At 36.2% G+C, this 19,816-nt stretch overlaps 6 protein-coding genes across 11 annotated transcripts; 3 read left to right on the top strand and 3 right to left on the bottom strand.

Annotated features, from left to right (window-relative positions):
- Positions 1-41: 41 nt before the first annotated feature.
- On the bottom strand, positions 42-4,456 carry LOC104782319 (65-kDa microtubule-associated protein 5-like). Its single transcript, XM_010507223.3, has 11 exons — positions 4,212-4,456; positions 3,465-3,668; positions 3,131-3,373; positions 2,835-3,050; positions 2,515-2,670; positions 2,282-2,441; positions 1,588-1,739; positions 1,230-1,317; positions 689-762; positions 543-617; positions 42-447 (listed from the first exon to the last, which is right to left on the bottom strand). The coding sequence occupies exons 1-11, from the start codon at positions 4,260-4,262 to the stop codon at positions 214-216; spliced, it is 1,653 nt and encodes a 550-aa protein (XP_010505525.1). The 5' UTR covers positions 4,263-4,456; the 3' UTR covers positions 42-213.
- A 1,604-nt stretch (positions 4,457-6,060) lies between these two features.
- On the top strand, positions 6,061-9,112 carry LOC104782318 (uncharacterized protein At2g38710). 3 transcript variants are annotated; one of them, XM_010507221.3, is made up of 6 exons: positions 6,061-6,239; positions 6,630-6,799; positions 7,191-7,310; positions 8,082-8,196; positions 8,512-8,605; positions 8,686-9,112. In XM_010507221.3, exons 2-6 carry the CDS (start codon positions 6,696-6,698, stop codon positions 8,892-8,894), a joined length of 642 nt encoding a protein of 213 aa, XP_010505523.1. In that variant the 5' UTR covers positions 6,061-6,239; positions 6,630-6,695; the 3' UTR covers positions 8,895-9,112. The 3 variants fall into 3 exon arrangements, with proteins under 3 accessions (XP_010505523.1, XP_010505524.1, XP_087367848.1); XM_010507222.3 differs by having other exon boundaries at positions 6,149-6,293; XM_087511722.1 differs by having other exon boundaries at positions 6,224-6,440.
- Positions 9,113-9,394: 282 nt separating this feature from the next.
- On the top strand, positions 9,395-12,525 carry LOC104782317 (diphosphomevalonate decarboxylase MVD1, peroxisomal). The gene is made up of 9 exons (XM_010507220.2): positions 9,395-9,874; positions 10,015-10,213; positions 10,595-10,658; positions 10,874-11,018; positions 11,284-11,370; positions 11,582-11,739; positions 11,838-11,886; positions 11,985-12,109; positions 12,190-12,525. The coding sequence occupies exons 1-9, from the start codon at positions 9,665-9,667 to the stop codon at positions 12,389-12,391; spliced, it is 1,239 nt and encodes a 412-aa protein (XP_010505522.1). The 5' UTR covers positions 9,395-9,664; the 3' UTR covers positions 12,392-12,525.
- Positions 12,526-14,004: 1,479 nt separating this feature from the next.
- LOC104782315 (UPF0725 protein At3g25080-like) lies at positions 14,005-15,642 on the bottom strand. Its single transcript, XM_010507218.3, has 4 exons — positions 15,473-15,642; positions 15,173-15,359; positions 14,981-15,081; positions 14,005-14,871 (listed from the first exon to the last, which is right to left on the bottom strand). The coding sequence occupies exons 1-4, from the start codon at positions 15,500-15,502 to the stop codon at positions 14,383-14,385; spliced, it is 807 nt and encodes a 268-aa protein (XP_010505520.1). The 5' UTR covers positions 15,503-15,642; the 3' UTR covers positions 14,005-14,382.
- A 370-nt stretch (positions 15,643-16,012) lies between these two features.
- Positions 16,013-18,560, bottom strand: LOC104782314 (uncharacterized). Of its 4 annotated transcripts, none has more exons than XM_010507216.3 (9): positions 18,461-18,560; positions 18,262-18,381; positions 18,126-18,171; positions 17,925-17,979; positions 17,395-17,490; positions 17,241-17,294; positions 17,111-17,176; positions 16,348-16,426; positions 16,013-16,220 (listed from the first exon to the last, which is right to left on the bottom strand). In XM_010507216.3, the coding sequence occupies exons 1-9, from the start codon at positions 18,503-18,505 to the stop codon at positions 16,143-16,145; spliced, it is 639 nt and encodes a 212-aa protein (XP_010505518.1). In that variant the 5' UTR covers positions 18,506-18,560; the 3' UTR covers positions 16,013-16,142. The 4 variants fall into 4 exon arrangements, with proteins under 4 accessions (XP_010505518.1, XP_087367089.1, XP_087367090.1 ...); XM_087510963.1 differs by having other exon boundaries at positions 18,084-18,171; positions 18,461-18,557; XM_087510964.1 differs by having other exon boundaries at positions 18,084-18,171; positions 18,283-18,381; positions 18,461-18,550.
- Positions 18,561-18,767: 207 nt separating this feature from the next.
- Positions 18,768-19,654, top strand: LOC104782313 (uncharacterized). Its single transcript, XM_087511721.1, has 3 exons — positions 18,768-19,147; positions 19,217-19,290; positions 19,386-19,654. Exons 1-3 carry the CDS (start codon positions 18,781-18,783, stop codon positions 19,545-19,547), a joined length of 603 nt encoding a protein of 200 aa, XP_087367847.1. The 5' UTR covers positions 18,768-18,780; the 3' UTR covers positions 19,548-19,654.
- Positions 19,655-19,816: the final 162 nt, after the last annotated feature.

Genomic DNA, 19,816 nt, shown 5'->3' with positions numbered 1-19,816 from the left:
GAAGCAAAGCCTCTTGTAAATTTGGTCTGAAGATCAATAACTTGCGAGTGAAATGAGCAACTTTATATATTCATAGCTACCAATATCTGTAAAACTTCATTAGCAATGGAAGCAGAATCCCAAAAATAAACACATTAGAAGTCTCAGCGCTCACTAACATGTAATGTAGCTTATCTATACCCTAAACCCCTCCCCCTTTTGAGTAATCTGTCATCAATCGTCTTTCTGAAGAGCAACATAGTTCAACGGTATCACGGAATTGCCTCTACAATCTTTGCCTCCAGAAATAGCAGCACGTCCAGGTGTACTCCCAATCCTTCGACCAATTGGAGTTTTAGTCACATTGTCTGTGTTAAGACTCTGTCCCAGTGGCTTCTTCTTTGCAGACTTTGAACCATACTTTGCTTCTTTTTCTGTAGCAAGCTGACCTTGTAGTCGTTTCTGCTCCTGTTATGCAAAAAAATGAACAAATACCTTTGTTCTGTTAGCTCAGTAACACTGACAGTGAGTGTCTACAAATCCATGTTTTTGAAGACACATACTCGGAATTGACGCTTTTCCTCTTCTCTTTGAGCACGCATAGCAATGTCTTCTTCCAGTGTTTGTAACAACGGGTGCTGGAATTAAAGAGGCAGTAATCATGTAAGCTGATCTTTGAAGAGAACTAAGTAAACACATGGTTGGTTACCTTATCACATAAGAATGGGACTCCTCTTTCTTTTTCCCAGGACTTCACTTTCGTGATCAGAACATCAATCATCGCTTAGAAAGGAAAAACAAGAGGATTAATGTCATCTTTAAGACTGACCAACATATTACGTATGAACATCAACTAGCTTCTTACGCGTAGGCATCACATAAAGTCTCAAAACACTTCACTTGATTTGAATCAGGCACTGCTACTACGTTCACATTTTATTTACCATAAGACCATAAGAAAGAAGTGCAAGGAAATACACCATATATTCTCAACAACTAATAAATGAGTTGTCGGGTTTTGGTGGAACCAATGCTTAAGTTACAGTGTACGTTCGAACAACTTGAACGCCAAAAAAAAAACCCAAAAATCCTTGTTGAACTGCTAAACACTAGGTATGAGATTAGAGAGAAATAAAAATCTTGGCCTACAATCTAAAGGACTCTCAGTTACCAAGTATAGTTTCCAGACAGCATCATTGCGAAATCAGACTGACTTGCATTAACCAAGTAAATAAGTAAAGAAGACCCACCAGGAATTTTGCTGATAAGGCTCCTTGCTTTCTCTGCTCGTTTTAAGTTTTTGTGCGCTCCTCTTACAGCACTGAAGCGATTTTCATCCTGATAAGGCAAACAATTTAAAGAGATAATCAAGAAGACATATAAAAAGCTAGTCTTAGGAAGTTCATACAAAAAGATTCTAACATTAAAGTCATAAGAACAAAATAGACACTCTTGGGAGATAAAATACTTCTCGCTAATATATATACAGTACTGTGTTTAACCTTAGACTTGATAACTCTATATTTTTATCAGGTTAATTGGTAACAATCAATCTTTTCCTGACCTATAATCATAAAAGACAACTTTCATTTAGATTGAGATAATCACCTTTTCATAGTCATCAAGCCATTTTTCTTCCTCTTTTGAGTGCCTCCACTTATCAACTTTGTCCAAAATTTCCTTTCTGCTTAAAGCTTCCGCTTTTGCCTTCTCGATCTCACCATCTATGCTTGCCAAGATATCATACAGATCACCATCACCTGCGCAGAAAAAAATTGTCACTGCACACCTGATGGAAGGTATCTTTTGAATCATATTTTAGACGCATCAGTAACTTAACAATATGTGAAACCATGTCAGTCGTACTCAGTAAACTAAGCTCTGCAAAGGTGTCTCATGACGCATCTTCGTTACAAATCTAGGAGAAAAACATTGGGGCAAACTTGACACATGACATATGAAATAGAGATGCAAAACTACAAATAATCGAAGAGGGGAGCAACGGCTAGCAACATTGGATAAGATATCTTATTTGGTATAGTCATTAGTCAATAAGGAAAGGAAGAAAGGCTACCATTTATAGGAAATCATACGAAAGAGAAGATAAGAGCCAAGTATGAATTATTTATGCTTGAGCTTCAGACTTCCATTTATTTATTTTTTCCATATATTTTTCATAATGCTCTTACTAAGGTGTGCAAGCAGTATACATTTGAAAGGCAAGGAAAAGGACAAAATAACACTGCCAAACTGAAGTACTAAATTGATTAATCGATCTACTCAAGCAGAATGTGTATCGTACCAGATTCAATGAGGTTGAAAAGACTCTTTCTTGAAGGATCACTATTGATGTCCATATGATTCCCTATGCAGATCTCTTCTAGTTCACACTGCCTCTTAAACACCAATTCCTTCATTTTCCTGGACTTCAGGGTGTTTAGTCTTTTAACTTCATCTTCGGCCTATAGCCAAAAGATTAGACATATAAGGGTAGATGATAATGCTAGCTAACCAAAATAAAACAAGATCCAATACCTCCCGGATAATGTCCAGACCGAGACATCCCTTTTTCAAGGCATCATCAGCTAGACCAGAAAGTAAGTCACTGCAATGGTCAAATCTTCTCCTCTCATCCATAGGTGTTTCCATTAGGTTCCACAACTCTTGCATGCTTCTCCCCAAACCTTGTAGCTGAAAAACAAATAATAATTTTAAGGTATCAATCCCTACTAGCTGTGGTTTGCTTTCATGTGATTCCTGAATTCATTTCCGTGAAAGCTGGTGCAAGGTTAAATAAGAGGCTACCAATAAAATTGCATTTCTTATACATTTCAGAAGAATTCTTTTTTTATTACCTTGATCAACCTCTTATGTTTCTCCTCCTTCAGAGACTTTACAAGTTCTGTTAACCTTGCAAGAGTATCATTGCTAATGCTTTTCCAATGCGTCTTTGATAACTCGGTCAAGCTGCTATGAATGCTACTCAGTGCCTTCGAGGAATCAAACGACATAATCTCTGACAACTCATGGACAGCACTGATATAAGAGTTTTGTTTCTGCAGTCGAACAGCCTAAAAATGAAATAAAGATGATAAGCACATAACCAAAGACATTTGCAAACAAATACGTGTAGATATAAATGTAAAAACACCTTTTCATTACGAAGATCCTGCAGATGTGCTCTAAGTTCATCCAACTTTCTTTGTGTCAAGTCACTTTCATCGATTTGTGGACCAGAACTAACAGGGTAATCATTTCCCGCTATGTTGGAAGAGATCTCTGCTATTTGAGACAGTGTCTCAGAGAGTTCTTTCCTTCGCAGATCCTTTTTCATCACTAGATCTTCCAATACAGGCTTGACAGTGGATATCTGCTCCTTCAGAGAGCCTTCTTTCTTCTCAAACAAAAGTTAATAAACATATATAAGACAATCGTATATGTTCTCTATGAAACAAAAAGATGGAGTGATGCAAAGAGTACCATACCCTTGGAAACGAAACTTTTTCACCAAGTGCAGACATGAGGCTGGCAATCTCAGCTTCAGCTTGAGCTAAAGATCGCTGCAACTCAGCTCTGTACTTACGAGTTTTCTCAACCTTTTTGTTGTATATATCCAGACATTCCTGCTCAAGTTCAAGCAGCATCTTATCCCTGTCATTGTAGCTTTCACCAATCTCATCCCATATTATCTACACCACAATAAAAACAGTGTTAAACATTAAAAAATTCCTGCTCAAGTAGAGTTTAATTAAGAAACAAAGGAAACATACATGCTCAATTGCCACACACACACAAAAAAAAAGAAAAAGACATTCTCACCAGTCATCATTAGTGGTATCCTAATCCTAATTAATCTCAAGGCTAACTAAGAAAATGCATCATACTATAAACCATTAAACCCAAGACCAAATTAGAGTAGAGTTCTTTCACAGGAAAACCTAAAAACCGTAAGCAAATGTAACCGCGGAGGCAGAATTCGGCAATTCAACGACAAAGAAGAAGAAAATTGAAGCGAGAATTGTCAAATTTGGCCTGGAACCGAATCTAAGAGACAGTGACGAGAAGCATAAACCCTATAAAATCACCAAATTCGATTTTCAAATTGCGTAACGGAACCGAACCAATAAACCATCGGAAACTCAAAATCAAAGGAGATAGAGACGATCCCAATCAAAATTTCGAAACAAAATCTGGAGAAAATGAAGAAGCTACAAAGAGAAGAATCCGAGAACCTGCAACTCTTGGAGAAGGGAAGTGCAAGTGGTGGTTGAAGACGGAGACATTTTTTTTGTTTCCACCGCCGGCGCCGAGAAGAGCGAAATTGAAGTTGCTCAGAAACCCTAGAAGATCCCGAGAGATTTGGTTTCAAGGGCGAGTGAGAGAGAGAGAGAGAGCAAATGTCGATTTTGGAAACAATGATTTTGGCGCTAAATTAGAATTTTAGTATCCCTCTTGAATTTTGTGAAAGTCCTAATTTTTTTCTTTTTGCTAATTTCAAACTTGTTATTATGGTTTTTTTTTTGTTGTTGCTAATTTCATAAGAATATTTTATTGTAACGTTGAAAAAAAGTATTTCGTATTGAAAAACTTAATAATTAATTTAGGGAAATAAGTTAGGAATTTTTACTGATAATTTCATAATTTTTTTCTCTAACTTTTTGCAAAATAAGATGGGAAAACTCAACTAGACTTTATATTTTGTTATATATTTAACCCATTGAAGCTTGAAAGGAGATTGATCATTTTGTGTATGAATGTAGTTTGTATGTATATACAATGTGTTTAATGTTTTTTTATAACATTGAGTTAATTTAGTTGAGTAATATGTGTTTGTTTTACAAACACTCATATGATCATTTCATAGCATACAATAGACTTTTTAAAAATAAACAATTAGATGGGTTCAGTTTTTAAGTTATATAGGATCAAACGACGATTGAATAAGCAATGATCAGCTTATATTAGCAAGTTTTGTGAATTTTGGTTGATAAAAAACATAACTTTGGTTTATTGTTACAAAGTTGACTAAACTTAGATACATCAAAACCCTTTGATTTTTTTTTAAAATTTTTTATTTATTCAATATTCTTTTCTATTTTGGTCTGTGTTTTTTTTGGTTGTTTGAATAATTAATTTCAATTTTTATGGCTATATATACATTTGTAAATGTTTGACAAATTGAATAACATTTAAGCTTGTTTTTAAATTTTTTTATCAGGTTTTAGTGACCGGGATCCGAGCGATTAGGATTTACGATTTTGACTTTAATATATCAAAAACCATTCGTAAACCCTCAATCGATCTATGCAAAAATTTTTCAATTGATCTCGAGAATGACGTGTGTTGAGATGTTTCGTTCTGAAATTAGAGCAATATTTGTCGTCGTTGCTTTTGGTTGTACATTTTTGAAGTACATTTTGTGTTCATGACATTTTTAATATAGAGGTGTGTGCATAACATTTTTGAAATAATATCTGAATCCTTTTATTTGTCTAATACAAAGCTTTTGTTCTGATGGTATTAATGTTTTAATTTTATAACCAACTAATGATCCATTGATATATCAAACACATTGTATATTTGTTTAGACTTTATATTTTGTTATATATTTAACCCATTGAAGCTTGAAAGGAGATTGATCATTTTGTATATGAATGTAGTTTGTATTTATATACAATGTGTTTAATGTTTTTAAATAAAATTGTGTTAATTTAGTTGAGTAATTTGTGTTTGTTTTATAAACACTCATATGATCATTTCATAGCTTACACAATAGACTTTTTAAAAATTAACAATTAGATGAGTTCAGTTTTTAAATTATACACGATCAAATGACAGATTGAATAAGCCATGATCATCTTATATTAGCTATTAAATATTTTTTAATTTAATAGATATTTCAACAATAACTTTTTTTTTTGTGTAAATGGGTTTTGTATCTACATTAACTCTAACAACCCACAACATTTGTTGTATAAAATTAGCTTATATGGTATTTGTTTTGTTAAATTTACACTATATATATATAAATAATAGAATTGATGAAATAAGTTTTATAAATCAAGCTAGGGCGACGAATATATATTACAAGAAAAAGGAAAAAAAAAAAACTAGCAAGAGGTCCAGCCGTAAGCTCAAAATTAGTCAAGTCCTTCATTGAGACAAAGACACAACAACTACAACCAAAAAAGCTCGTCTTCTTCTTATTAAAAGGAAACGTAAATTTCACTTCTTCTCTCTCTCCGTAGCGCTTTTCTCAGGTTTCTCCGCTCTCTTCTTCTTTTGGGGATGCTCACAATTTGGATTCCCTATTGGTTTCTACTATTCTTCTCACAGATCGATCCAATGCCCTTTTTAGATTCCATTGCTTTTTTTAATTGATTTCTCTATTACAAAAGAGATCAATTTCATCTCTATACCCGAGATCTTCATCGCTTTTTTTTCAATTTTTGTGTGATTTGGTATTAGAATTTTGATATTTGGCTCTTTGGGTAGTGTTTTAAATTTGGTATCTTTGGGGGTTTACATGAATTTGCTGGAAAAAAAAATCGGTTTTTTTTTTTTTTTTTTAATACCTTCCATGCGTACTTGAATTACTCAGTCAGTAGTTGATTCTGGTAAGTAACATAACACGATTTTGGATGTTTCAGGTTCACTTTGCTCACTGAGTTTGGATATTTTGCTGCGGCTCTCTCTCTCTCTTCAAAGAAGGAACGATGGTGTCGGCGAACAGAGAAATGGCTGTTTACTGTTTCGACACTTTGGTCTCTCACTACAACAACGAAGAGACTCCACCACCTGCCTTTGAAGAGGCCAATCAGTACGTTTCTTCTTTTTAATTGTGTTCTGCCATGCAAGTTTTAATCTTTCTCAAAGTTTGCTTCTCTTTGTCTTAAAATTGGATAGAGAGTTCTCATGTCAAACGACTTCTTCTATATGGAAATCTTGATTAGACTGTAGAATCGTCTGGCTTGATCCTTGTGAAATATCACTTAAGAGTCTGTGAGAAACTGTGATGAGGATATTAATTTCACAATCACACTGTTTATTTAATATTCAGAGACTATAGTGAGTAAACATCACATGCGTTATCTGACTGATGCTAGAAACTAACTACTTTTTTTTTTTTGGTCTAATGTGTTGAAATTATTTATATTCTTAAACGCATAATCCATTCTTGCTGATTGTCCTGTATTTTTTTTTGTCTCTAGTCCATTGTTTGTTACCTGGAAGAAAATAGTGAATGGTGGGGAGCCTCGATTGCGTGGATGTATTGGTACACTGGAAGCACGCCGCTTGATCAGTGGCTTCAAGGATTATGCCTTGACAAGGTAACTTACCGCTCTCCCTCTAGGATTCTTTTCTTTGTTTCTTCTATTATACATCTGTTTCTTCCTTTTCTTCACGTGAGTTCTCCCTCAACTTTGCTATGCTTATGTCTTCCTAAGTCTTATGTATTATCTATTAACAACTTTGTTGAGTGTTGACTTTCTTTTCCTGACTCCTTTTGCTTCTCTTTTTGCCCATTGTGCTTTTGTTATAAACATATATTGTACTTTTTCTTGCTTGTTGCTTAGATGGGACACCAATGGTGTAAGATAGACTATCGATTGATAAACATTAAGTGATACACATGTACTATGTTTGCAAACCAGTTCTTTGTATAGTTAACCAAACATAGACGAATATGGTATTTTCCCTATTATCAGTTTATCACGGCCTAGATGATTTCGTACCAAGTATCAGGTTTTCAGCTGTAGTATCTGAGTTTAGCGTGTAATTTATCTTTTTCGTTGCAACATAATTCTGGTGCATCCTGATTAATTTATCTTCATATGTTTTATCTTTCTTCAAAGTGTATATGGTGAGCTTGAACTGCAATTGTAATACAGTTAAGAGCAAATCAGGCTCCAACTTCCTGTAAAGTAACTGAGTAACTTTGTTCTGTAAATTTTGCATTCGAGACTACAAATGAAGCACATATATGTAGGTGAAATTCCTATAGCAGATCTGCCTTTTGTTTCATGTTGTTGGTTGTAAATGCTTGTGGTATCTTTCTTTTTAGGCTGAAAAGACACTAATTGTTTTAGATAATATTGCAGTGCCTTGAGAGACCGCAGGTTCCCACCTATACAGGCCAAAGAATTGCCATTTCTGCAATGTACAGTGTCTGTCCTGACTGATTATGAGGATGCAGAAGATTACCTTGATTGGGAGGTATTCTCGTCACTCTTCTTTTACGATATGTCAATCTTGTGAAGAGTATCAACATGTATTTGAAAAGTTGTGTATATTAAGCATATAGTTACCAATAAGGAGTGCATAGCATTTAACCACACATCCAGTAAACCTTCTGATTTCCTTCTTCTCATATTACTTTCCACTCAGTGAAACTGCTCTGCTATGTTTACATTCAATGACACTTTTAATATGGAAGCAGCAAGTAGATTTAGTTTGTCGAATTCTTCTTGTATGTGTGGTTTGTCCAATTCTTCTTGTATATGGTGATATTTTTGTGATTTGACTCTGAAGGTGGGAAAGCACGGTATAATCATTGAGTTTACTGAACCTGAGACTAATACAAAGCGAAGTGGTACATATTTGCCTGAGGTTGCAGCTCATGAAGGTACCATTTTGATACAATAATGCAAGTACTTGAAGCTATATTGCGTTGTTGATACAACAATTACTCTCTTTTTTTTGCAGGCTGGACAAAGCTAGAGGCAATAGATTCGCTGGTGCGTAAAGCAGGATACAACGGTGTAATAACAGAAGCATTGCGTAGGCGAATCCATCTAACGCGTTACCAGAGTACATTATTCAGCATGCATTACAGCGAATACCTTTCGTATGTGAAGGCAACAAGGAGCGTTGGCCCTGGTATTAATGGGACCAACACGCCTGCTTTTGCCTGATTTGCACCCAAACAAAACAAAACCGCTGCAAATGGATGCCATTTGATTATGTTTGGCTACCTGTGATTCTATCTGTGATTTCAAACTGTCTGGCTCTTCCATAAGAGAAACGAGACTTCGACTTTGCTGTTTCACAATTGTAACATTAACTAAATCACTTTGATATCTCTCACTTTATTCCTAGATTCACTAATGTGCTTCAACTTATACGACTCTAACATTCAGTTTTATTAGTTAGATTATATGTTAAAATCATATTAAGTTAACAAAATGAACTTGAACTTGAGTTGACTTTGTCGAAATAGACCCTGAACCAAAAACCTTCATTAGTCTTCCAGTAAGACCAAAAGTGAGTGTAACTCAAATTCGGAGGTTATATTTGTTTTAATAAAGAAGTACAAAGCGTATTCCGTAAGAATTTGCATAATATGGGGGCCTAGTTTGATATTTTTGCATAAATAAATACTATTTAAAAATAAAATAAAAACACGAATCGTTTTAAGCATGTGATTGCGTTTTGGACGCAAACGCAACCGAATCATACCAATCAGATCCTTTAGCGTATTTATTAATTATTATTATTTTATTGATTCATCTCTCTCTCTCTCTCTCTCTCTCTCTCTCTCTCTCTCTCCCACCTGATTTGAGCTTCTTCTTTCTCTTTCGAACTCTCCGTCACTCTCATTTCATTTTTTTTTTCTTTCTATTTGAATCTCTCTTCTGCAAGCTCTCACACACAGATCTCTGAAAACTTGAGCTGGTGTGCGCGTATGGCGGAGGAGAAATGGGTGATGATGGTAACGGCACAGACGCCGACGAATATCGCCGTGATTAAGTATTGGGGAAAGAGAGATGAGGTTCGGATTCTTCCCATTAACGATAGCATTAGCGTCACGCTTGATCCTGATCACCTTTGTACTCTCACTACCGTCGCTGTTAGTCCCTCCTTTGATCGGGATCGAATGTGGCTTAACGGCAAGGTACTTTGCTCTGTGTCATCTTTGAAAATCTTCTCTTAAGCTGGCTTTTAGAGATTCGTATGAAATAGACTTGGGATTACATGCTAGTGTATCTTTGTGATGATTTTAGAAGAGTTTTTTTTGGTTTCATGTTAGTATAGGAAATCTCGCTTTCTGGAAGTAGGTATCAGAATTGCTTGAGGGAAATTAGAAGTCGTGGTGATGATGTTGAAGACAAAGAAAAGGGTATCAAGATAGAGAAGAAAGATTGGGAGAAACTTCATCTTCATATTGCTTCTCATAACAATTTCCCTACTGCTGCTGGCTTAGCTTCTTCAGCTGCTGGTTTTGCTTGCTTAGGTACTGTGCTTTCTCTCTCTCTCTCTCTCTCACATGGTGTTATGGTAGGAAAAGACAGTTACATTCATGTAAATGTATGAACTTTAAGACACCCTCCGGTTGATTTTGTTTAGCATAGATTCTCTGGATGATACCGGAGAGAGCCACAATATAGTTTGATGCAACAACCAAATAGTTACATGGCTTTCTTCTCTTTGTCCCATATCTTGCTTCTAGATCTTTATCTTTTTCTGCATAATTTATCTTAGAATTGCTCAACTTCAATGAGATTGATCCTGGCTCTTTCCGCCAGTGATGAATGATTTTCTAGATTCCCTAAGTTGATATTTCTTTTGGAAACTGCTCAATGTAGTAGTATATAACAGTTGCTTTTGGGTACAGTTTTTGCTCTTGCCAAGTTGATGAATGTAAATGAAGATCCAAGTCAACTTTCTGCTATAGCAAGGTATGACTTACGTTACCTGACTCGCATTTTCACCCTTACTGATCACCATGTTAATTGTACGAGTTACTATTATCCTTTTTCTCACAGTGACTGTGTAATTTTGTAAGTTTCCATGTTGCTATGTGCTTTTTAATTTGAATTATGTGTAGTTAGACGATCCTCTAGAGATTAAGTGGTACCAGTATATATGGTTATAATGTCATTTCTCCATGTAGGCAAGGTTCAGGAAGTGCTTGCCGTAGTTTATTTGGGGGATTTGTCAAGTGGAACATGGGAAACAAAGAAGATGGAAGTGACAGTGTTGCAGTTCAACTGGTAGATGATAAGCATTGGGATGATCTTGTTATCATTATTGCTGTGGTATGGATCTTAACTTATTCTAACTGCATTTTTAGATTCATGCTCAATACCGAACCTATTCTTCATCTTCTATATTATGTGGCTCTCTAGTTAAATTTTTGTTACACTCTCTTGTCTAAGTATATGAAGGAAGATGAGCTATACGAACTCTGTGATAATTTCTGCTGTTTTGTTTGAATAATATAATCTGAACTCTGTGATAATTCTGTTTTTTTTTTTTTTTGTGACTCTTTTTTCAACTCATATTAGCTTGTGTTACATGCAGGTTAGTTCACGAGAGAAGGAAAGAAGCAGCACCTCGGGAATGCGCGAGAGTGTTGAGACAAGTTTGCTCTTACAGCATAGAGCAAAGGTATGTTCCCTTTTTCATGTTTCGATTACAGTCTGTATCACTTAAAATAAATTTTGCTGGGTTGCTAAAGGTTTTTGGTTGTGCTTGCTTAATGTTTCGATTACAGTCTGTATCACTTAAAAATAAATTTTGCTTGGTTGTGCTTGCTTATCTTCAAAAATGAAAATATTTCCCTGAACTTCATGCTCTACTTTAATTTTTTTCTCCGTAGGAAGTTGTCCCAGAACGGATTGTGCAAATGGAAGAAGCTATAAAGAATCGAGATTTTACATCTTTTACAAAATTGACGTGTGCAGACAGTAATCAGTTTCATGCTGTTTGTATGGATACATCTCCACCCATATTCTACATGAATGACACCTCCCACAGGTATCTCTTTCTCTTCTTTGGTTTCTTTTGCAGTCATTTTCTGGTTTCAGCTATCAATGTCGTGGGTTTGATTGCAATTCACTAACTGATAATGCCAGGATAATAAGCTTAGTTGAAAAGTGGAACCGTTCTGCCAGTACACCAGAGGTATGTATGCTTGCTTACTCCATTGCTCAAAAGCTAGCATCTAATTTCAAAAGAGGTTTCTAGTTTCTAACTAATCGTAATCTCATTTTCCTGTACAGATTGCTTACACATTTGATGCAGGTCCAAACGCGGTCCTAATTGCACGAAACAGAAAAGTAGCAGTTGAATTGCTGCAGGGGTTGCTCTACTGCTTCCCGCCTAAGCCTGACACAGACATGAAGAGGTAATATAGGAAGTGAAATTGATTTGATTGATTGATTTAATCCCTGACTATTATAATTGGTGTTCGCTACTTTTGTATAGTTACGTACTGGGCGATGCATCGATTGTAAAAGAGGCAGGCGTGGAAGGAGAGCTTCCACAAGGAATTAAAGACAAAATTGGACGTCAGGATCAAAAAGGTGAAGTGAGTTATTTTATATGCAGCAAAGCTGGAAGAGGACCTGTGGTGCTTCAAGACCAAACTCAGGCTCTTCTCCATCCTCAAACTGGCCTCCCCAAATAACCATTTCCTGTTATTACTGCAACTCTGAGATTTGCAACAGCTTTTTCTTTTGCTTTGTCAGCTCCAACTCTTGTCCTAAGAGAGCATTCATCTGACTATTTGAGTTTACATAAAATTCTTCTTCATCGGGTGCATCTCTAAATGCTAGCTATACGTAGATTCAAAAAAAGAAATCAATATTGCAAACGAATAAGATATTGCTGCTAAATCTGAATGTATCATTCAAATACAGAACAGACTTGACCATCACTATTAATATCATCAGGTCAGTTTTCCCAAAAAGGGGCATCAAAGGTCCATCTCAAGTCCATACTGTTGTAACCAAAACGTACCATGTCATATCTGAAAACAAAAACTAATCCACTTAACACACCAAATAACTTAGTCGGCAACCACTAATAGTTTATTATCTAATATACATTTTCAAATGGATCTTGTCTTGTGCCGCCTAGGACTCAAAAGCCGCCACGTTTGAGGACGCCTAAACGCCAGATAACACGCTGGTACTTACACTTATTTTCTGAACTCAGATTCTGACCCATGGGATGGGACTAAGGTGTACGTCTCGTGTGCGCATTGAAGCTACTTCTAACGCGGTCAGCATCCTCACCAACCCCAGCCTCAACCCGAGTTGTCCTCACTCTGATTCGCACCCTCTTTGGTCAGCTTTGATGCCGACCCATGAGAGTGAAGTGTCCTGTACGCTCACAGAAGAGGCTCTTCTAACTGTAGCTATGCGATCAACATCCTTACCAGTTACCACTTACCAACCCGAGCCTCGAACGAGTCCTTGTAACTTACAAAAATGTTCACGAGGTCGACTCCTTGAAACAAATATGCTATACTACTCGAGACATGAACCTCGCGCAGTTATTGTTTGATATTCCGCCAACTGGACCAGTTGAACTTTTAACGTTGACTGTCGATTACAGTAATATATAAATTTATTTTATCTTGTTAACAGATTGTTATTAACTCCGTCACGTCTTGTATAAGATATAAGCTAATTTATATGTATAAGCTAATTTTAAACAACAAAAACAAAAAATTGCTGAGCTCCATACTTGCTGTGGTGGAGTATAATTAACTCTATAACACCATACTAACTGTGAATGTTAAAAATGTCGTTTAACCTACTCTTTTTTACAAATTAAATTCAAACTAAATTAAAATTATACTATTATCTAGTTAATAAGTATGATATGAACAACACTTATAAGCAAATGTATATGTGGTTATATTAGTTAAAAATACAATTATATTGCGTAAAAAGTAAATTATACTTTAGTATTTAATACTTTAATGTGTGGATTGATTAGAAGAAAAAAACAATATATATATATATATATATATATATATATATATATATTACTTTAAATAAGAAATAGACATATGAACATTTCATTTAGTTAAATACACATATTAACATTTACTTGGGTACATGATTACAGAGCTTATTCTTAAATATTATTTTTGTATAGAAAATCACATTAGTATGGACTGACGCCAATGTATCACTTCATTTGCTACACTCATAAAGGACAACAAAACGTCTATAAGGGCATGTATAGTAGGTGTAGCAATTGTAGATATAAATGGATTTGATGAGTATGAGTGTATGACCCTCTGGTGACATTGTTCTTTATAATTGGTTATAATGAAGATTGCTCGCCTTCCGTGGCGAGACTGAAATTCTCCGGAAACATTGCTTGCTCCCATGTTTAACTATCTCTTACACTTAGCTGTTAAACAAGAAAAGCATATCCACAACGCCCTCCGTAAATAGTTTACTATCTTACATACATTTTCAAACGGATCTTGTCTTGTGCTGACGATGAGCCAAGCCAACACCATGGTTTTTGTATGCCTTGTGGCCACCTAAGACTCAAAATCCGCCACCGTTTGACGACGCCTAAACGCCGCCGGATAACACGCTGATACTTCAAACTTTTTTCTGAACTCAGATTCTGCTGACCCATGGGACTGAGGCGTCACGTATGCTCATTGAAGCTACTTGTAATGCGGTCAGCATCCTCACCAACCTCATTGAATCTCCTTGTAATGCAGTCAGCATCCTCACCAACCCCAGCCTCACACGAGTCATTCTCACTCTGATACTTGCACTTTTTTGGTATCATTTCTGAACTCTGATCCGCACCCTTTTTTGGTACAAGTTCTGAACTCTGATGCCTACCCATGAGAGTGAAGTGTCCTGTACGCTCACAGAAGGTGCTTCTAACTACAGCTATGCGATCAACATCCTTACCAACCCGAGCCTCGCACGAGTCCTTGTAACTTATGTAGACAGTTGCATTTTTGGCATTGAGTCCCTCACTGAGATCTTGGCTAGTATCTATAGCCACATTCACAATCTTCAAGTCGGACAGATCAGGATCCATGTTGGTACTTCTATATTTGGCGACTGCAAGTTCCAAGTAAAGACGAATCCAGTCATTGTCTTGGACCTCTGATTTGTTCAACTACAAAAAGCAAAACATAAATATCATAACTACATTTGCCCAAAAAAAAAAAATATCATAACTACAAAGCAAAAGTCAAAGAGTGTCTTAAGAATAATAATAATCTTACCACGTAAAATCGCTTTCTCTTGTCGAAAGGATCCTCTGTCGGCCACTCAGGCATGCTACCTGGCCAGTCGCATGAAATGATCTCGTCCTTATTGGTTTCCCCTATACAAGATTAAATCAGCAAGTGGAAGACTTGTAGACAACAAATGAACAATACTGCACATCAAAACACAAGTCAGAGTTTTCTTTTTACCTCGGATTCTAACAATATTGCACAACAAAACAAATCCGGCAATTTTGCGTTCACCGATTCTAATATGAAAAGTGTGGAGCAAAGAGGTAGATGGATCCATTGCAACCAAAGTTATGTAGTAACAGGTAGCAGCAATAATCAATCTGTAGTGGTACTTCTTTACGAGAATGAACTGATAGTTTGTCCCCTAATACATCAAGACAGACATTGATTTAACGTAAGTAATGCGAGGATTATATAAAGATAGCATCATGTTCATGTTCATGTCATGTGGGTATAATAAAGAAAGAAAGAAGAGACCTGAAACAAATTGTAACGATGAAGTCCCATCTTAGCATAAAGATTGACTAAGCTACAACAAGGAGATTGATCATTACAGATCACTTCCCGCAGTCTACAAAAACCGTATGTTATCGAACCCTTGGCCTCGAACGGCTAATCAATCGTTATATATATATATATATATATTGTTAGAAGATAAAATCAAATAATTATTAGTCCATCATAAGTTCCCATCAACAAAAATAAAATAAGATTACACTGATAGTAGGCATAGGTTTGCTCATCTGCTCTAGAATCTTAGCCCTACTGCGACGGGTATAGTGCAACAGCATGATCGTCTCCTTGGTCCTCTTTAAGGTTTGTGGATAATTCGGCTTCTGATGCTTTTGGTCCGTCGATTTTTGTACTTAGGTTTCTTCCACGCGGTTGTTTTATATTTATAGCTCCCCTGCCCTCCTGATCCATCCGGCTGGCTGACTCCATTTTGGGCTCCAATTGGGCCTTCTTCGCAACCCAGTTTTTTTTTCCTTTTTTTTAAGAAAAAATAACAAACAAAAATTGGTGGGCCTCCGTGGCGAGACTGAAATTCTCTGGAAACATTGCTTGCTCCCATGTTTTTGAAATTATCTCTTACACATATTATCTCTTTTAAACAAGAAAAGCCAAAACCCGTACTTAATGTACTGTGCTATGCCCAAAGCAGTGTCACAACGACAAATAGCATCAAAGCCAGACCAAGACATATCCCAACCAATGCGCCAAAAGCCTGTCAAAAGAGCAATGCATCCACTGGTTTGGTTATCAATTTTTTACCATCATTATCTACTAGTTAATCAATTTTTTAACATCATTATCTACATATGTATTACTCAGAGAAATACTGGTGCACTCACTTTTCCCTGACTTTCAAACTTGCATTTTACTGTAAACCACGACAATCCTCTATCAACAATAGGTGCAAGTGCAACTGCCCTGCATACATCAACATTCTTCATGGGTAACAACATAACAACAAGATAAGATCGACAATAATCAAAACTGGAAATGAAAGTGCAAGTGCAACTGTCCTGTATCCATCTACTATGTTTATAACTGGTTTTGAACCACTTTCACTTACATAACAGATTATCTACTAATAATATGACCACTTTTCCCTAGCATTACCTTGTCACCTAAGACTTAGACATGTTTCTCCACACTTAAAACGAGAATAAAGTTGTTGTTATTTGAAAAGAATATAGGTAGATTTGCGCCAAAGGATCAAAATGAAGGTACATTTTTCATCACCACATGCATCTTAAAGCGATATACCAATATCTATAAACAACAAACTTATCTCTACTAAAACCTACACATGAAAAGGTTGAAGTACTTGGCACTTTTTCAGGACCTACTAATACACACTTATTATGAACTTTGCAAATCAAATGATTTTTTGATTGTTGATGCTAAAACAAGAATGCCATAGTCTGCAAATCTATCATGGCGAGACAATACGAAAGGTTTTAATTACAACTGCATCATCATGATCTGGCAGGATGCAGTTAAACAGCTCACTCAAAGGCATCTCAGACCCATGAAACTAGAATGAGAGCAGAATGATGTTCTTAAGCTATAAAGAACTAACTGAGTAAGAAGCTTATATTAGCTACTTACCCTCCTATTCTGATGAGTTTAGTAACTTGGCTTCCAGCCCAGACCATGGCCATCACTTTAAGAAATCTGCATGCAACACGAATCTCTCACGTCCTTTTAACACTAGGAAAATGCTGAAAATATTCCATACCTCTCAGCCGCAGCAAGATAACCCATTTTTCCCGGTGCTGGGGCCACATAAAACCTATATACATATAGATAATCGTCACTGTTTCTGGCTCATGTATGTTATGATGGAGAACAATGTTCATGTAGCTTTACTGTCAGAATTCTATTCTACTCACCACACCAAGAGGAAAGCTGTGGAGTAATATACCGTATTAAGTAACCCATAGGATAATATTCCAGAGAGTCCATATCTCTTCAACTTCTTGAGAAGCCTGCAATTTTTTGCAGCACATCCACGCTGGCAAAATCATCAAAAGGAAAAAGGAAGAGATATTTCTAATCTTAAAGATTATATTAATTCCCCAAATCTTTCCATTGCAATGCATATCTCAATCACATTGAACAGAACCGGACCTATCTTATCTAATACTTGGATAGACCATATCAGAAACACAACTGACATTTTTCATGATCACCACAGAAGTGGGAAACCAAAGTAACTCAGGCAAATCATTATGAAAAGCATAAAATAAACATTAAACCGCAATACTCAGTTCTCTGTGGGAGTCTTGAACAAAACATGAAAAGAATGAAGTAGTTTTAACATGGTAGCCAGCCACAGTCATACTTTCTAACTCATAAGCGCCATTACAGAGGCATTAGAAAAGTATATACCAAAGCAAGGATTTAGTAGTATATCACATACTCTTCTGAAACGAACGGGTTGCTCCTGCTTGTCCCATTCTTATCCAACATTTCACCTAGAAAAGGTAAGTGAAGACAGCGTCAAAACTCAATTCAATAACAAACAAACATGGGAAGAAACACAAAAAGGAGTGTATCAACCAGAGAGTATAGAAGATACATAAACTGAATCGTTGATGTAAACTCTCAATACTATGAATACCTTCACCATATGAAGGCTCAGCCTCAGCATCAGATTTATTCGAAGCCTAAAAGAAAGTACAAACAAAGAGAGAGAGAGGTAAGACACAGCTCGAATTCGAACCAAAGTATTCTCAAATAATAATAAAAATACAAACTTTGTGACAAAAAGAGGTAACCAATCGGCGACTATGGTGGAATACAGAGTAGCGGTGTGGTAGCAGAGATGGAGTGTGATTCCCATTAACGGGAATGCTGAAGGTATGGAGATAACATATCTGGAAACAGAGCAGCAAGATTACTAATTTATCTAAAAAAATCATGGTTTCGTGTGAGCGAGAGACAAAAAACGAGTACCGGCGGGAGAGAAAGAGTCAAACGGTAGACGCCGGCGACACTCATCACGGCGGCGTAGATTTTAATTTAATGTAATAATAAGACGTCGCGTGTGGATTATATGAATTTTACTAAAAAATAATAATAATAAATTGTAATTTACGTAAACCGTTAATTTGAACCGAAATTGAACCGGAATCTTTAAACCGAGTCTATAAAAGCCTACGCAACTTCAAGATTCCAAAGGCAAAAGGATTACGTGATTAATAATCTTCATTCTCAAAACTTATTTTTCGTGAAGGAAGCAGAGCAAAAGAAGAGTAACGAAGAAGAAGAAGAAGATGATGATGATGATGATGAGGGAAAACAAAGTTATAGACCGTAACCATAATCTGAGCGTCAACGACATTGATCTCTCTCTCCTCCGTATCACTTCTCCACCTTACTACGACTACTCTCCTTCCCCATCCTTGTTACCCGCCGATGAAATCACACGTCCGTTGAAACGCGCCTCCCCTGTTTCCGACGATTCAGATCAGTCCAAACGAAGAAAACTCTCCACTCAAGAAGAACCAATCTTTTTAACCTCTCCTCTTCTATTCACTTCCCCGGAGAACAACCAATCTTCTTCCTCTGTTCATGACCCGAATCTCACAAGCCCTGTTTCGGAGAAGCAAGATACGACGCCGTCTGCTTCTGATACAGAGGTTTGTTATATAGTTATTCTCTCTCTGGTTTTAACTAATGCTAATCAAGAATCTTGAATCGGGTTTGGTTATAAACAGACGATGAACAAGGTTAACCATTGCGTAGAGGAGATGAATCGTGGAGAGACTAACTATGCTTATGAGGTTTGATGTTTATTCTTTAATAATTCTGCTTTTTAGTCTTTAAGATTACACAATTACTGTTTTTGATAAGTTTACTGTGAAATATCATTCATAAGGAACAAGAAGAAGTGGAAGAAGAAGAAGAAGAAGAAGATTGTGGAGGAGGGATGAGGATAGAGAGATCAGGAGATGGTTTTGTAATTAGATTGAAGTGTAGATGCAGACAAGCTTTTAGGGTTCTCTTCTCAGATCATCACCTCTACTTCAAGCCTCTCTAAGCTTCTTCACATGCACTTTTTGTGTGGTGTGATTGATGATTTAGTATCGGCTTCTTCTCATTTGCTGCATAGTTTTTACTTCTTTTCTTTTTTTTTTTGGTTGGAGACTTTTGTCAATAGTGAGATTTACAATATGTGCAGTGAAATGTTCAATGTAATGCTTTTAAGTAAGAAGAGCAATAAACTCGTTTTTTGTTGTATAAAAGTTATTCTAAATGGTCACAAATCTTTTAGAGTCAAAAACCGAAACTTTCCAACTTGCTTATTAT

Source organism: Camelina sativa, chromosome 4 (assembly GCF_030686135.1).
Source record: "Camelina sativa cultivar CO46 ecotype springtype chromosome 4, ASM3068613v1".
Classification (NCBI taxonomy): Eukaryota; Viridiplantae; Streptophyta; class Magnoliopsida; order Brassicales; family Brassicaceae; genus Camelina; species Camelina sativa.
The sequence above is the reverse complement of the archived record's forward strand: the minus strand, read 5'-3'. Positions and strand labels throughout refer to the sequence as shown.

Excerpts from the sequence above, each read along its gene's own strand:
- LOC104782314 (XM_087510963.1), bottom strand. The coding sequence starts at position 18,505 with ATGAGTGTCGCCGGCGTCTACCGTTTGACTCTTTCTCTCCCGCCG. Across the intron at positions 17,491-17,924 it reads AACCCGTTCGTTTCAGAAGA|GCTTCTCAAGAAGTTGAAGA; the intron begins GTATGTGATATA and ends AAAAAATTGCAG. Across the intron at positions 16,221-16,347 it reads AGTTTGAAAGTCAGGGAAAA|GCTTTTGGCGCATTGGTTGG; the intron begins GTGAGTGCACCA and ends CTCTTTTGACAG.
- LOC104782317 (XM_010507220.2), top strand. The coding sequence starts at position 9,665 with ATGGCGGAGGAGAAATGGGTGATGATGGTAACGGCACAGACGCCGACG. Across the intron at positions 11,371-11,581 it reads TCTTACAGCATAGAGCAAAG|GAAGTTGTCCCAGAACGGAT; the intron begins GTATGTTCCCTT and ends TTTTCTCCGTAG. Across the intron at positions 11,740-11,837 it reads ATGAATGACACCTCCCACAG|GATAATAAGCTTAGTTGAAA; the intron begins GTATCTCTTTCT and ends TGATAATGCCAG.
- LOC104782315 (XM_010507218.3), bottom strand. The coding sequence starts at position 15,502 with ATGGGACTTCATCGTTACAATTTGTTTCAG. Across the intron at positions 15,360-15,472 it reads ATCGTTACAATTTGTTTCAG|GGGACAAACTATCAGTTCAT; the intron begins GTCTCTTCTTTC and ends TTGATGTATTAG. Across the intron at positions 14,872-14,980 it reads AGAGAAAGCGATTTTACGTG|TTGAACAAATCAGAGGTCCA; the intron begins GTAAGATTATTA and ends TGCTTTTTGTAG.
- LOC104782319 (XM_010507223.3), bottom strand. The coding sequence starts at position 4,262 with ATGTCTCCGTCTTCAACCACCACTTGCACTTCCCTTCTCCAAGAGTTG. Across the intron at positions 3,374-3,464 it reads AAAAAGTTTCGTTTCCAAGG|AAAGAAGGCTCTCTGAAGGA; the intron begins GTATGGTACTCT and ends TTGTTTGAGAAG. Across the intron at positions 763-1,229 it reads CCTTATCAGCAAAATTCCTG|CGATGATTGATGTTCTGATC; the intron begins GTGGGTCTTCTT and ends TTCCTTTCTAAG.
- LOC104782318 (XM_010507221.3), top strand. The coding sequence starts at position 6,696 with ATGGTGTCGGCGAACAGAGAAATGGCTGTTTACTGTTTCGACACTTTG. Across the intron at positions 6,800-7,190 it reads GCCTTTGAAGAGGCCAATCA|TCCATTGTTTGTTACCTGGA; the intron begins GTACGTTTCTTC and ends TTTTGTCTCTAG. Across the intron at positions 8,606-8,685 it reads TGAGGTTGCAGCTCATGAAG|GCTGGACAAAGCTAGAGGCA; the intron begins GTACCATTTTGA and ends TTTTTTTTGCAG.
- LOC104782313 (XM_087511721.1), top strand. The coding sequence starts at position 18,781 with ATGATGATGATGATGATGAGGGAAAACAAAGTTATAGACCGTAACCAT. Across the intron at positions 19,148-19,216 it reads GTCTGCTTCTGATACAGAGG|ATAAACAGACGATGAACAAG; the intron begins TTTGTTATATAG and ends TCGGGTTTGGTT. Across the intron at positions 19,291-19,385 it reads AGACTAACTATGCTTATGAG|GAACAAGAAGAAGTGGAAGA; the intron begins GTTTGATGTTTA and ends ATCATTCATAAG.